This window comes from Babylonia areolata, chromosome 27 (assembly GCF_041734735.1).
Source record: "Babylonia areolata isolate BAREFJ2019XMU chromosome 27, ASM4173473v1, whole genome shotgun sequence".
Classification (NCBI taxonomy): domain Eukaryota; kingdom Metazoa; phylum Mollusca; class Gastropoda; order Neogastropoda; family Buccinidae; genus Babylonia; species Babylonia areolata.
In genome coordinates, this window is record NC_134902.1 from 3,375,216 (window position 1) to 3,390,498 (window position 15,283).

The 15,283-nt window shown below is 41.5% G+C and overlaps 1 protein-coding gene across 1 annotated transcript; it reads right to left on the reverse strand.

The window, feature by feature from the left end:
* Positions 1-458: 458 nt before the first annotated feature.
* Positions 459-5,510, reverse strand: LOC143301560 (uncharacterized). Its single transcript, XM_076615938.1, has 4 exons — positions 5,484-5,510; positions 4,470-4,648; positions 2,575-2,695; positions 459-530 (listed from the first exon to the last, which is right to left on the reverse strand). The coding sequence occupies exons 2-4, from the start codon at positions 4,598-4,600 to the stop codon at positions 459-461; spliced, it is 324 nt and encodes a 107-aa protein (XP_076472053.1). The 5' UTR covers positions 4,601-4,648; positions 5,484-5,510.
* Positions 5,511-15,283: the final 9,773 nt, after the last annotated feature.

The following is a 15,283-nucleotide window of genomic DNA, read 5'->3' on the forward strand; positions in this document are numbered from 1 at the left end:
AATTTCACACAGAGAAATCTGTTGTGATAAAAAGAAATACAAGTACAAATCACTGCAATTTCCGCACAACAGAACACCACCACCACAGAGCAGAAACACACATGAAGAGGTGACATCGTGGTAACGCATCTATCAAGCAAGCAGGAGAATCTGATCGCATGGAATCAAACCTTATACTCTCCCATATTTTCTCCCCCTCAACTGCTGGTGCAGATGCTAGTCACACGGATGAAACGATACCCTGAAATGGTTTAGTTTTTCTCTTAAATGGTGGTCTCCTCTAAGTTCTCCTGTCAATACTACTCCACCAAAACTGGTTCCTGCTGAAGTACATCATACAGATACAGATAACCGCAGGTCCTGTCCATAGCATGCTCTTGGCGCATGTAAAAGCCGCCGCGGCTAAATTCTTTAGCAAATCAGAAAAAAAATCCACTTTCATAGGCAAACAAACACTCCTACAGGCATGCAGAATCAGTCGTGTAAGTGTAGCTTTTATGGACAGGCAGAGCAGACAGTTTGTTGGCAACCTGGAAGCAGACATCAAGTCGAGTCGGAGACTATGTTTTCCTCAATTCTCATTGGCTGATATTACTGAAACCTGAATGAGGCTTGTTTGCTAAAACTAAGAACCATTACTCTACAAGGCAGAAAAAAAGAACCAGGTGATGATGCACTGTAGCAACGCACTTTTCCCCGAGAGCAGCTTAAATTTCACACAGAGAAACTTGTGGTGACTAAGAGAAATACAATACAAGACAATACGCTGATGAAGTCTAAGAGCCAGTGAAAATCAGACAAGACAAGACGAGACAAGACGTACTGACATGCTGCCAGGTCATGACTTACCTGTTGATGAAGTTTGGGAGCCAGTGAAAATCAGACAAGACAAGACAATATGTACTGACATGCCGCCAGGTCATGACTTACCTGTTGATGAAGTCTGGGAGCCAGTGAAAAGCAGACAAGACAAGACAAGACAATACAATACACACTGACATGCCGCCAGGTCATGACTTACCTGTTGATGAAGTTTGGGAGCCAGTGAAAAGCAGACAAGACAAGACAAGACAATACGTACTGACATGCCGCCAGGTTATGACTTAACTGTTGATAAAGTTTGGGAGCCAGTGAAAAGCAGACAAGACAAGACAAGACAATACGTACTGACATGCCGCCAGGTCATGACTTACCTGCTGATGAAGTTTGGGAGCCAGTGAAAAGCAGACAAGACAAGACAAGACGTACTGACATGCCGCCAGGTCATGACTTAACTGTTGATGAAGTCTGGGAGCCAGTGAAAAGCAGACAAGACAAGACAAGACAAGACAAAGACAATACATACTGACATGCCGCCAGGTCATGACTGACCTGTTGATAAAGTTTGGGAGCCAGTGAAAAGCAGACAAGACAAGACAAGACAATATGTACTGACATGCCGCAAGGTTATGACTTACCTGTTGATGAAGTCTGGGAGCCAGTGAAAAGCAGACAAGACAAGACAAGACAATACGTACTGACATGCCGCCAGGTCATGACTTACCTGCTGATGAAGTTTGGGAGCCAGTGAAGAGCAGACAAGACAAGACAAGACAATACAATACACACTGACATGCCGCCAGGTCATGACTTACCTGTTGATGAAGTCTGGGAGCCAGTGAAAAGCAGACAAGACAAGACAAGACAAGACAAGACAATACGTACTGACATGCCACCAGGTCATGACTTACCTGTTGATAAAGTTTGGGAGCCAGTGAAAAGCAGACAAGACAAGACAAGACAAGACAAGTCAAGACAATACGTACTGACATGCCACCAGGTCATGACTTACCTGTTGATGAAGTCTGGGAGCCAGTGAAAAGCAGACAAGACAAGACAAGACAAGTCAAGACAATACGTACTGACATGCCACCAGGTCATGACTTACCTGTTGATGAAGTCTGGGAGCCAGTGAAAAGCAGACAAGACAAGACAAGACAAGACAAGACAATACGTACTGACATGCCGCCAGGTCATGACTTACCTGTTGATGAAGTTTGGGAGCCAGTGAAATGCAGACAAGACAAGACAAGACAAGACAAGACAAGACAATACGTACTGACATGCCGCCAGGTCATGACTTACCTGTTGATGAAGATTGGGAGCCAGTGAAAAGCAGACAAGACAAGACAAGACAAGACAAGACAAGACGTACTGACATGCCGCCAGGTCATGAATTACCTGTTGATGAAGTTTGGGAGCCAGTGAAAAGCAGACAAGACAAGACAAGACAAGACAATACGTACTGACATGCCGCCAGGTCATGACTTACCTGTTGATGAAGTCTGGAAGCCAGTGAAAAGCAGACAAGACAAGACAATACGTACTGACATGCCGCCAGGTCATGACTTAGCTGTTGATAAAATTTGGGAGCCAGTGAAAAGCAGACAAGACAAGACAAGACAAGACAAGACAATACGTACTGACATGCCGCCAGGTCATGACTTAGCTGTTGATAAAGTTTGGGAGCCAGTGAAAAGCAGACAAGACAAGACAAGACAAGACGTACTGACATGCCGCCAGGTCATGACTTACCTGCTGATGAAGTTTGGGAGCCAGGGAAAAGCAGGAGGCACAGAACTGGTCCAGAGAACTGCCACAGGCCGAGCAGAAAGAGGTCGGAGGAGGCATGGGGGTGGCGCAGGTTTTGTCATAGCTGTCACAGACAGAAACCACGGTCACTACTGACTCTTGACACTGTTGCTCAGTTAGTCATAGACCAGCCCACCCCACACTGCCTTATCAGGACTGCTGAACTAAAAAAAAAAAACTACATGCACACAAAAAACTACATCTGAAAAAAAAACAAAAAAACCCACATCTGAAAACAAAAAACAATGCAAAACACCACAGTCAATGACATTCCCTTAGCCACTAAGCTCCTAAAGCAAGGCAAATACAACCAGGCTGTGCTGAAGACGGGTGCAACAGCCGAATGGTTAAAGCGCTGGACTTCCAATCTGAGGGTCCTGGGTTCAAATCTCGGTGCACCTGGTGGGTAAAGGGTGTAGATTTTTCCGATCTCCCAGGTCAACATATGTGCAGACCTACTTAGTGCCTGAACCCCCTTCGTGTGTATACGCACACAGAAGATCAAATACGCACGTTAAAGACCCTGTAATCCATGTCCACGTTCGGTGGGTTATGGAAACAAGAACATACACAGCATGCACACACCCCAAAACAGAGCATGGCTGCCTACATAACGGGGCAAATTATATACAAAACATTCATACACATAAAATAATACCGGTCTGTCTGAGTGTATATGCGTGTATGCCCAAAATCTGATTGAATGACAAATGGAAATGATTGATAAGTGCCCAGTGGCAGCCGTCAGTCAGCTCTACACAGGTAGGCAGTCTGCTGTGCAAGTGACACAGAGTTTGTAAAGCACTTAGAGCTTAAGCCTCCGACCGAGGATAGGCCTTACATAAGTATCCATATCAAATCAAAATCAAACCCTCCACAACTCGTGTGAATGGTGGAGTAAACGTTCACGCCTTGTGAACACTGCTCATTCTGTCTTGAGAGGGAAAAATGTGGATATTGCCAAGGAAGCAATCCCTGCCACCCCTCATACTTCACACTGGCACCACATTGAAAAACAATGCTTTGTCATAAATTACTGTAACAAGTACTGATCTATCTCTGTGAAGAATAATATCTAATAACGATGACAATAACTTTAATATTAGTCTATGTATGAAAAACAACGGTTTGTAATAAATGATTGTAACATGCACTGATGTATCACTGTATGTTTGTGGAGAATATCAAACAGCAATGACAATAAACATTACTTTTTCTTCAAATGAAAAACAATGCTTTGTAATGAATGGTTGTAACATGTACTGATGTATGTCTGTTGAGAATAGTATTTAATAACAATGATAATAAATATCACTTTGTCTTAGTGTGAAAAACAACGCTTTGTAATGAATGTAACATGCAATGGTGTACGTCTGTTGAGAATATTCAATAATAATGAAAGCAGATATAACTAGAATATTCAATAATAATGAAAATAGGTATTACTTAATCTCTATATGAAGAACAATGTTTAGTAATGAATGATTCTAACATGTAATGATGTATGTCTGTAGAAAATGATATCAAATAATAATGAGAATAAATATTACACATGAAAAACAACACTTAGTAAAGGATGAATCATTGAATGTAACATGTAATGATGTGGAGAATACTATTTTAAAATTATGATAATTTTATGATAATTATTACGGAGTTATATATCAATTTAAATAACAAAACTGCCCCAAAAGAACTGAAAGAAAATTATCCACAGGAATCTTAATGAAAAAAAAAAATCTGAGACCAGGAATTTATGTCAATGACATCATTATGCATACTATATTCCAACTCCAGATAACAGTCACAAATTCATGGAACATTGGCAGCAGACTTACTGTTTCAAAAGAAAAGCAGCCATTGCCGAATTGTTCATAATGTGTTGCTGTCGAGCCACCTGCTGCCAGCGCCGTGCCATGGACTCCGACAAGACAACGCTGAGAGTGGTGCGCCATTCCAAAGATTCCATGCCGACTAGCTGGTAGTCTCCCTCCACGACGAATGCAATGCCAAATGTCTGTGTAAGAAAGTATTGTTCATTAACCGAGTTAACAATGAATGGAATGAACTGTCACCTCAAACTAAAACAAGCATCAACAAGTGATATTTTATGCATTCACTTTCAAGAATCAGCTGGAACATTCCTCAAACTTCTTAACTTTTTTTTTTCTAAGTTTTCACATGTAACAGTGTGGCATGGCAACTTAACCAAATTATGCCAAGTTATTTTATTAAACAAAGAAGGGGCTGTGCCAAAGCCTCACAGCTTGTTTTGTCCCGGAGGGACGCTGCGAGTGACGGTGGGAGAGAGTATACATGTATACATGCTCTTTCTCATTGTCACCCCCTCCGGAGGAAAAGATAGGTCTAATTAGGTTTTAGCTAGGTATTTACGCCTCTGCGCACACAGGTCATTAATAGTCAGTAATGACGGCTGACCTTCCAATTTGAAGATTGAAGATTGAAGAACTAATACGCGCCGTGCCTGTCAACAGCATTGCTGCTTTGTCGCAAAACCAGAGTGAGCAAGCTCACATCCCACTGAAACTTCAGTACCAAATGAATGTTTTTTTGTGAGGTGCATCTATAAGCCTCCCAAAAAGCTGAGAGACAGTATACTGCAAATTATTCTAATACAAATCCCACTACTTACTTCCACGCATTTTAACTTTACCGTGTGGATCAGCTAACAATTCTTTCTGCTTCTGCAGAGCAGTACTCATCAATGCAGCACCCTTGACTGTCAGCATAATTTTGAATGACTGCAAAGCACATATCTCATTATCATGCAAAAAAGGGCATTTATAATCAAATATTGAAGCTGTGCAGGCAATAATTCCCGAAAACCTCACCTCCAAAAGCAGACCTGTTGAAATTACGGGAAGCAAGACATTCTGAAACAACTCACTCGACGCTAAAACGAACAGGGGAATTCACTCTTACCGATTTTCGCTGAGTGCGAAAGCAACAGAGCTGGGAAAACAACTCTTGTTTTCCATGCATCTGCTAGAAATACGGTTTTGTCTTCTTTAATACTGGCCAACCTACATGCAATTTAAATGCTTTGTGTTTAAGCTTTCAATGTAAATGCATAAGTTGAGGTTACTGATCAATACATATATATATATATATGTGTGTGTGTGTGTGTGTGTGTGTGTGTATTGTATTTCTCTTTTTATCACAACAGATATCTCTGTGTGAACTTAGAGCTGCTCTCCCCAGGACGAGTCTTTCCACTATAACGCCACCCAATTTTGTTTGTTTTTCCTATCGAGTGTAATAATATATATGTAGCAGAGTTGAAATTATTAGTAAGAAATAGTATTAAAAATTAAATGTTAGCAGAGTCATCATAAGTAGTAAAGAATTCGTGTGCTGTTATTAGTTGCTTATAAACAGTTTGTTTTAATCAGTATCATGTAAGTCAAAGGGGGTTAATTCTACATTGTTTTGAGATATACTTTTTTGAAGTAGTTTCGTCCCTTTTTTTTTAAAATCAGAGTCGTTATTGAGTTATTTGTCATGTAAACCGTGACATTGTAACGGTGAGCTGTTCTTATTTTTTTGGTGATCACATCTCCATTCTGAAGGGGTCAGTTGGCAGTTCACATCTGTGGCCAGTTCCGCCATAACACTGTGGACCAGTAATTTTGTTCTTTCGGTCTTGGTCACATTGAGAAGGGTTTCTTTGCTACAAGCTGTCCCATTATCCCCCCCCGCCCCCCCCCCCCCCCCCAAAGAAATAAACCACCGCAACCCTTCTGTGCCTGTTGACGACTGCTTTCCCTCTATATGAATCGTAAGGACTCATCTCGTCTTGCTATCCTGGTACAGCACAACGGGAGCGTATCGTTGTGCCGCCGACCCGCTATGCCGCCGACCCGTTGTGCCGACCCGTTTACGGATTGTCTTTTGTCACAAAAAAGTTTGTTTGGGACAAACATTGGTTGTTATGATCTTTTATTTCTTTTTGAGTGTGATTGGGTATGTGTCTATGTGTGTGTATGTGTGTGTGTGAGAGAGAGAGAGATTGTTTGACAATGGGTCTGCGGTAATATGATCTTATTCCCTTTCGGTACCAGGGCATTTTACATTTGCAGTGCATTGGAAGATTGTTTCCGCCATTTCCTTGTTTTGGGCTATAGATACTAGTGGAGAAATGATCTGTACAAGAAACTTTCCTTTAAAATTCGTTTCTAGCACACTTTTTTCTTTTTGCTTGTTATTGGTTTTGTTTCTCATTAAAAATGTAGAAAATTGAAAGTATTACATTTGTCCTGAATACATATTTTTTATCATTTAGTTTGCATTTGCACGAGCCCGCCTCTAAATGGCGAGTTTTAGTGTCATTCAGTGTTTACATCATAATATACGTCATTTGTGAAAACTGCTACTGTCATATATCACTTTTCACGCGCATGTGATGAAAAGCGAAAGGGAATAAAGCGGGATAGCGGCATAGCGGGACGGCGGCATAACGGGTACCCCCCCAGCACAACACCCCGTTACACACACACACACACACACACACACACACACACACATTATGTGTGTGTGTGTGTGTGTGTTGCACATGTCTACCCATGATAGAGGCAATTAAATCCAAAAATTAGGGGGAAATTTTAACTTGTTTGACAGGCTTTTTTCTCATCAATTTCATCAGTGCGAAAGCATATATATATATATATATGTGTGTGTGTGTGTGTGTGTGTGGTCAGAGATGACTCAGTCTTACCACCAAGCTGTAGGTCTACCAAACTGTTGTACTTACCACTGTTCTCTAGGCCAGCAAGATCTAGGATGTCTAAAACAGACACTTACCACTGTTCTCTAGGCCAGCAAGATCTAGGATGTCTACAGCAGACACCACTGTTCTCTAGGCCCACAAGATCTAGGATGTCTACAGCAGACACCACTGTTCTCTAGGCCCACAAGATCTAGGATGTCTACAGCAGACACCACTGTTCTCTAGGCCCACAAGATCTAGGATGTCTACAGCAGACACTTACTACTGTTCTCTAGGCCAGCAAGATCTAGGATGTCTACAGCAGACACTTACCACTGTTCTCTAGGCCAGCAAGATCTAGGATGTCTAAAACAGACACTTACCACTGTTCTCTAGGCCCACAAGATCTAGGATGTCTACAGCAGGCACTTACCACTGTTCTCTAGGCCAGCAAGATCTAGGATGTCTACAACAGACACTTACCACTGTTCTCTAGGCCAGCAAGATCTAGGATGTCTACAGCAGGCACTTACCACTGTTCTCTAGGCCAAGATCTAGGATGTCTACAACAGACACTTACCACTGTTCTCTAGGCCCACAAGATCTAGGATGTCTACAGCCGACACTTACCACTGTTCTCTAGGCCCACAAGATCTAGGATGTCTACAGCCGACACTTACCACTGTTCTCTAGGCCCACAAGATCTAGGATGTCTACAGCCGACACTTACCACTGTTCTCAAGGCCAGCAAGATCTAGGATGTCTACAGCAGACACTTACCACTGTTCTCTAGGCCCACAAGATCTAGGATGTCTACAACAGACACTTACCACTGTTCTCTAGGCCCACAAGATCTAGGATGTCTACAACAGACACTTACCACTGTTCTCTAGGCCCACAAGATCTAGGATGTCTACAGCCGACACTTACCACTGTTCTCAAGGCCAGCAAGATCTAGGATGTCTACAGCAGACACTTACCACTGTTCTCTAGGCCAGCAAGATCTAGGATGTCTACAACAGAACTTACCACTGTTCTCAAGGCCCACAAGATCTAGGATGTCTACAGCCGACACTTACCACTGTTCTCTAGGCCAGCAAGATCTAGGATGTCTACAGCCGACACTTACCACTGTTCTCAAGGCCCACAAGATCTAGGATGTCTACAGCCGACACTTACCACTGTTCTCAAGGCCAGCAAGATCTAGGATGTCTACAGCAGACACTTACCACTGTTCTCTAGGCCAGCAAGATCTAGGATGTCTACAACAGAACTTACCACTGTTCTCTAGGCCCACAAGATCTAGGATGTCTACAGCAGACACTTACCACTGTTCTCTAGGCCAGCAAGATCTAGGATGTCTAAAACAGCCACTTACCACTGTTCTCTAGGCCCACAAGATCTAGGATGTCTACAACAGACACTTACCACTGTTCTCTAGGCCAAGATCTAGGATGTGTACAACAGAACTAATCACTGTTCTCTAGGCCCACAAAATCTAGGATGTCTACAACAGACACGTACCACTGTTCTCTAAGCCAGCAAGATCTAGGATGTCTACAGCAGACACCACTGTTCTCTAGGCCAGCAAGATCTAGGATGTCTACAGCAGACACCACTGTTCTCTAGGCCAGCAAGATCTAGGATGTCTACAGCAGACACCACTGTTCTCTAGGCCAGCAAGATCTAGGATGTCTACAGCAGACACCACTGTTCTCTAGGCCAGCAAGATCTAGGATGTCTACAGCAGACACCACTGTTCTCTAGGCCAGCAAGATCTAGGATGTCTACAGCAGACACCACTGTTCTCTAGGCCAGCAAGATCTAGGATGTCTACAACAGACACTTACCACTGTTCTCTAGGCCAGCAAGATCTAGGATGTCTACAGCAGACACTTACCACTGTTCTCTAGGCCAGCAAGATCTAGGATGTCTACAACAGACACTTACCACTGTTCTCTAGGCCAGCAAGATCTAGGATGTCTACAGCAGACACTTACCACTGTTCTCTAGGCCAGCAAGATCTAGGATGTCTACAGCAGACACTTACCACTGTTCTCTAGGCCAGCAAGATCTAGGATGTCTACAACAGACACTCACCACTGTTCTCTAGGCCAAGATCTAGGATGTCTACAACAGATACACTGAACAACTCATTCACTTCCACTTGAGCTGCCACTGCATATTTCTCCACATACAATGGCAGGCACAGGAGGCGAGTGGTTAAAAACGTTGGACTTTCAATCTGAGGATCCTAAGTTCAAATCTCAGTAACAGCGCCTGGTGGGTAAAGGGTGGAGATTTTTCCAATCTCCCATGTCAACATATGTGCAGACCTGCTATTGCCTGACCCCCCTCATGTGTATATGCAAGCAGAAGATCAAATACACATGTTAAAGATCCTGTAATCTATGTCAGTGTTCAGTGGGTTATGGAAACAAAAACATACCCAGCATGCATACCTTGAAAACACAGTATGGCTGCCTACATAGCGGGGCAAATAAACAAAATAGTCATACACGTAAAATGTTAAATGTCTGTCTGAGTGTGTATTTGTACGTGCCTGAAATCTGATTGAATGACACAGGAAACGAATGATGAGTGCCCAATAGCAGCCATCAATCGGCTCTACCCAGATAGGTAGCCTGTTGTCCAAATGGCCCCTGAGTATCCATATCAGATTAAATCAGGACAAAGTCCCAGACACAGAGGTTGAAGAACAGGCCAGCACCCACAGTCTCCACACCTCCCCTACAGAAAGCCCAAACCAGATGGGCTGGCCATGTCATCAGGATGTCTGACAGTCAGCCACCAAAACAGCTGCTGAGTGGAGAGCTGAGCCAGGGCAAAGACTCAGGTGGGAGGGCAGAAGAAACACTTTAAAGATTGCAACAGAGTCCTTCAGAGACCTCAACTGGGAATGTCTTGCTTTGGACTGCCCAGCCTGGCAAAGCAAGGTCAGTAAAGGAGCCACACAAAACATGCGTCATACATGTTGGCATGCTTTCTGGGTCTGGAATGTGGCCTCACCAGTCTCACATATCCTCCGTCTGACGCTGAAGTCATGGTCATCTTCAAATCCGAAACATGAGGAACATCATCATCATGATGGTGTGTGTTGTGTGTGTGTGTCTGTGTGTGTGTGTCTGTGTGTGTGAGAGAGACAGAGATCACATTAAACACATACATTTTTATACAGGCGTAGAAGTTTCTTGATCTGCCATTCAGATTCTGTGAGCACATATGCACACATCTAATGAATACTATTCCACTCTTCTTTTTCTTTCACACACACACACACACACACACACACACACACACACACACACACACACACTCACTCACTCACTCTCTACACAGTTAAACCAAGGTCAAACAAAAGAACTTCACATGTGTTGTCAGGAAAATAACGGTTTATTTACAACATTTCAAATCTAATCCCTATCAATCTTAATCTGATCTGATAACATATTAACAATAACAAAGACAAACAAGTAACATGATAAAAAAAACAAAACAAAAAAAAACAGTGCAACATCACACTATGCACATGCTGCCTGCATGTTTGGTAAAGCTCTGGAATGCTTCAAGCTGAATTTGATGAATGGGTGAACAGATGGGTGTGTTGATAAATGAACAAAACAAACAATGAATGAATGAACAATCATCACTATTTTCATCTATAAACAAACAACAAAAAGGCACACATTAAATCATCAAATCATTACCAATTCCATGTCCAAAATATAATTCATTTGGCAAGATGCAGTGGGGAAGAAACAAAACAGATTATCAAACTTAAACACACACACACACACACACACACAAAAACCCAGTCAATCATAACTGAAAACGACATCAAGGTAGGAATTTCTTTCTTTTTTTTTAAAGAGGCAAAAGTCTAAACCAAAAGAGACAGAAAACAAACACATCACAAAGCAAACACAAATATTTGTGTTTTCTGAATATGCTTTCTGACATTTTTGGGTTTTTTTGTTTTTTGCTGTTGTTTTTTTTTTTTAGTTTTATAACAATATAAAATTCTTTTAATCTTTGGTCGTACTAGACATGTATCAATAATAATACCTTACATCTGCCCAGATAATGTACTTTGGTAATATAAGTGGTTCTACATGTATACATATAGAAAAGTATTATTACATGGTTTCAAAAAGTTCTTTAGTTTAAGCAAAGAAAAGATCACACATTCATAATTTCTGTTTGCCTATGTAACAAACATACATCCAATATTGTGTCCTACTGGCTGGGTAATGTTTATATGAGAAAAATATGCCTACATGCATTAATTGTTATGTAACTGTACTTTTCATCATTAGTTATACAAATGTTCCAACATATTAACTAAATGAGAAACAGCATCAGTTCATGCAAACAAACATGTAAAAGGAATCATTTCTTATAAATACGTACATTATTTTATTTTTATTTTTATTTTTTTAAATAATTTTATCACTGCAAATAAAATTGGGGATAGGTTATCAAAATTAATATGTAAAAACAATTCATTTCTTAGAAATTTGTCCAGATTCTTATTATTATCACTGCAAACAAAACTGAGGATAGGTTATCAAATATGTAAAAACAATTCATTTCTTAGAAATTTGTCCAGACTTTTTTTTATTATCACTGCAAACAAAATTGAGGATAGGTTATCAAATATGTAAAAACAATTCATTTCTTAGAAATTTGTCCAGATTTTTATTATTATCACTGCAAACAAAATTGGTTATCAACAGTCATATGACACTGCACTTGTTGTAAATGTCCATGACATTAATTCATGAATATGAAACACAAATCTTCTATATATATATATATATAGACACATTCTGCAAAATTATTTCTCACACACACTCACACACACACTCACACACACACACACACACACACACACACACATGCAATATACAACTAAGAGGGGGGAAAAAAACATAAACACTAAAACAAAAGGAAGAGAAAAAGTCTTATAAATCACAGCTGGATTTCTGTACAAACCCATGGACAAACTTCATCAATTATTTCTATTTTGTAAAAAAAAAAATATATATATATATATATATATATATATATATATAGGACACTCCAATTATAATTATATTAAAATATATCATATGACCGCTTTTTCTGGATATGTCCACCAAACAATGGGGTATTTAAAAACAGTCCAGTCAAAAATTGATGTATAAAGCAAACTGTATCATGACAAAATAAATACATACAATAAATACACACAAAAGAATTATTAAAAAAATTGCCAATGGACATATTTCAAATAGGAGTTTGTATTATACTCCATGTTTGGTGTTACATATACTTACCATGTCAAACTGATGCAAACTGGGCCTATCGGTTTGCTCTGCTTGGCCAAACTTCGCGCGGCTAACAGTGAAAAGACGAGCAGTCTTGGCTCGGTCCGCTCTCAGCCAATCAAACGCCTCTAAAAGCTATAAGCGCTGAATCATTCCTTTGGCCAAGGCTCTCCACGCCATCTTGTCAGTTTTAGAAACACAATAAAACTGCCCAATTAACAAGTCCAAAAAGAGACCAACAACAACAAAAATGTACACAGCTACAAGATGGGCACAATAGACAAGTGGTTTAAGCGTTGGACTTTCAATCTGAGGATCCTGGGTTCAAATCACAGTAAGGGCGCCTGGTGGAGATTTTTCCGATCTGCCAGATGAACATATGTGCAGACCTGCCAGTGCCTGAACCCCCTTTGTGTGTATACGCATGCAGAAGATCAGATACGCACGTTAGAGATCCTCTAACCCATGTCAGTGTTTGCTGGGTTATGGAGACACGAAAATACCCAGCATGCATCACCCACAACAGAGTCATCGGCAAGCCAATGTTGGTCATGTAACGCAAAGAAAGAAGAAGAAGGCTATCTTGAAAGAATACAAGTGAATCAACTGCCTTTCTAGTGGCAAGGCAGAAAGAGATGATAGATAGGATAAAAAGCAATGACAGAAATAGACCAAAAAAAAACAAAAAACAAGACAGGCAAGGCCTTCAAGACTCACTTGTGATAAATTAAGTCCCCTAGCATTAATTACAGAGTAATTTCCCTTCTTTACTATCTTCACCAAAAACGTTTGCAAAATAAATAAAAAATTCCATGCTTAGCAAAAGAAGTTCCTGTTTTAACAAAAAATGATAATAATGACTCCTCTTGTTGTTGTGTCAGAATAAGAGGTCAAAGTGCCAAGTTTAGAGAATACAAAAAATATAAATATAACAGTAAATGCAGTTTGCATATAATCAGGCTTCTTTTTAATTTTTTTTTGTGCCCATCCCAGAGGTGCAATATTAAAACAAACAAGATGACTGGAAAGAACTGAATTTTTCCTATTTTTATGCCAAATTTGGTGTCAACTGACAAAGTATTTGCAGATAAAATGTCAATGTTAAAGTTAACCACGGACACACAGACACACGGACACACACACACACACACACACACACACAGACAACCGAACACTGGGTTAAAACATAGACTCACTTTGTTTACACAAGTGAGTCAAAAAGGAAGAAAAAAAAGTTAATTTCTAGCACAGAACATCCAGAATGCAGGAATATTACCTCTGATGAAAAAAGCCTCTGACATCTTCCATGTGAATCAGACAAAAAGTCTTTTGACACAAGTGTCGAGGTGTGGAGTGATGGCCTAGAAGTAACGCGTCCGCCTAGGAAGCGAGAGAATCTGAGCACGCTGGTTCGAATCACAGTTCAGCCGCCGGTATTTTCTCCCCCTCCACTAGACCTAGAGTGGTGGTCTAGACGCAAGTCATTCGGATGAGACGATAAACCGAGGTCCCGTGTGCAGCATGCACTTAGCACACGTAAAAGAACCCACAGCAACAAAAGGGTTGTTCCTGGCAAAATTCTGTAGAAAAATCCACATCGATGGGAAAAACAAATAAAAATGCATGCAGGAAAAAATCCACAAAAAAAAAAAAAAAAATGGGTGGCGCTGTAGTGTAGCGACGCGCTCTCCCTGGGGAGAGCAGCCCGAATTTCACACAGAGAAATCTGTTGTGATAAAAAGAAATACAAATATAAATACAAATACAAAAAGCTTAAAGGTTCCATAGCCGACTGGCTAGTCACTTCATATCCACTGTGTCCAGGGGCACAGGGAGGCGGGGCCCAGTCCTCTCCTTCCCCAGTTTTAACCCTCCCCACTAGTCAGGTACCTGTTCACACCTGAGAGGAGAGAGGGAACCCGGAATGCCTTTCCCCCAAGGACATAATACCATGCCGAAACATGGCCCCAAAACCCCTTCACTGGTCAACACTGGATCCTAAGTCCAACACCGAACTGACTGCTGTATAGGATGGGATGACTGATGGCTTGCGCGATGAGTTTGTTTAAAGTGAAGAGGAGATGCGCAACGTCGACCTCACTCTCTCGTCCGGGTTCACCAATTTCCAGTGGCAAGTCTAAGTCGAGACGACTGGAGGATGAGCACGGATGCAGTGGATGACCAAGATATCCTTTCGGTGTCTCATCTTGCTCTCTGCACTCCACAGTGCGTTGCTGTAACCGCCTTCCTCTCCGTTGAACCGATAGGTTTCTTCCGCAGATTCTGCCGGATCCAGACTTCGCATGCATGGGTAGACACACCCCGGGGGCCAACTGTGTGTGGCATGCACACAACACGGTGGAGCTAGATGGCCGTTGGTGGCTCTCCTGAGCCGACACCCTTTCATGGATATCGTTTTTAATTCCATAAGGGTGTCTAGCCACCCGCCTCACCAGTCGCGGAAGGGAGCAGTGGGAGTGCCGGTTTAGTCGCTGGCAACCCGACCCTGAACAGGTTGTACTGGATTACAGGTTACCAGTAACAGATCTAATGACCTGACCTGACAAGCGCTGTATGTATACATGTATTCTGAATG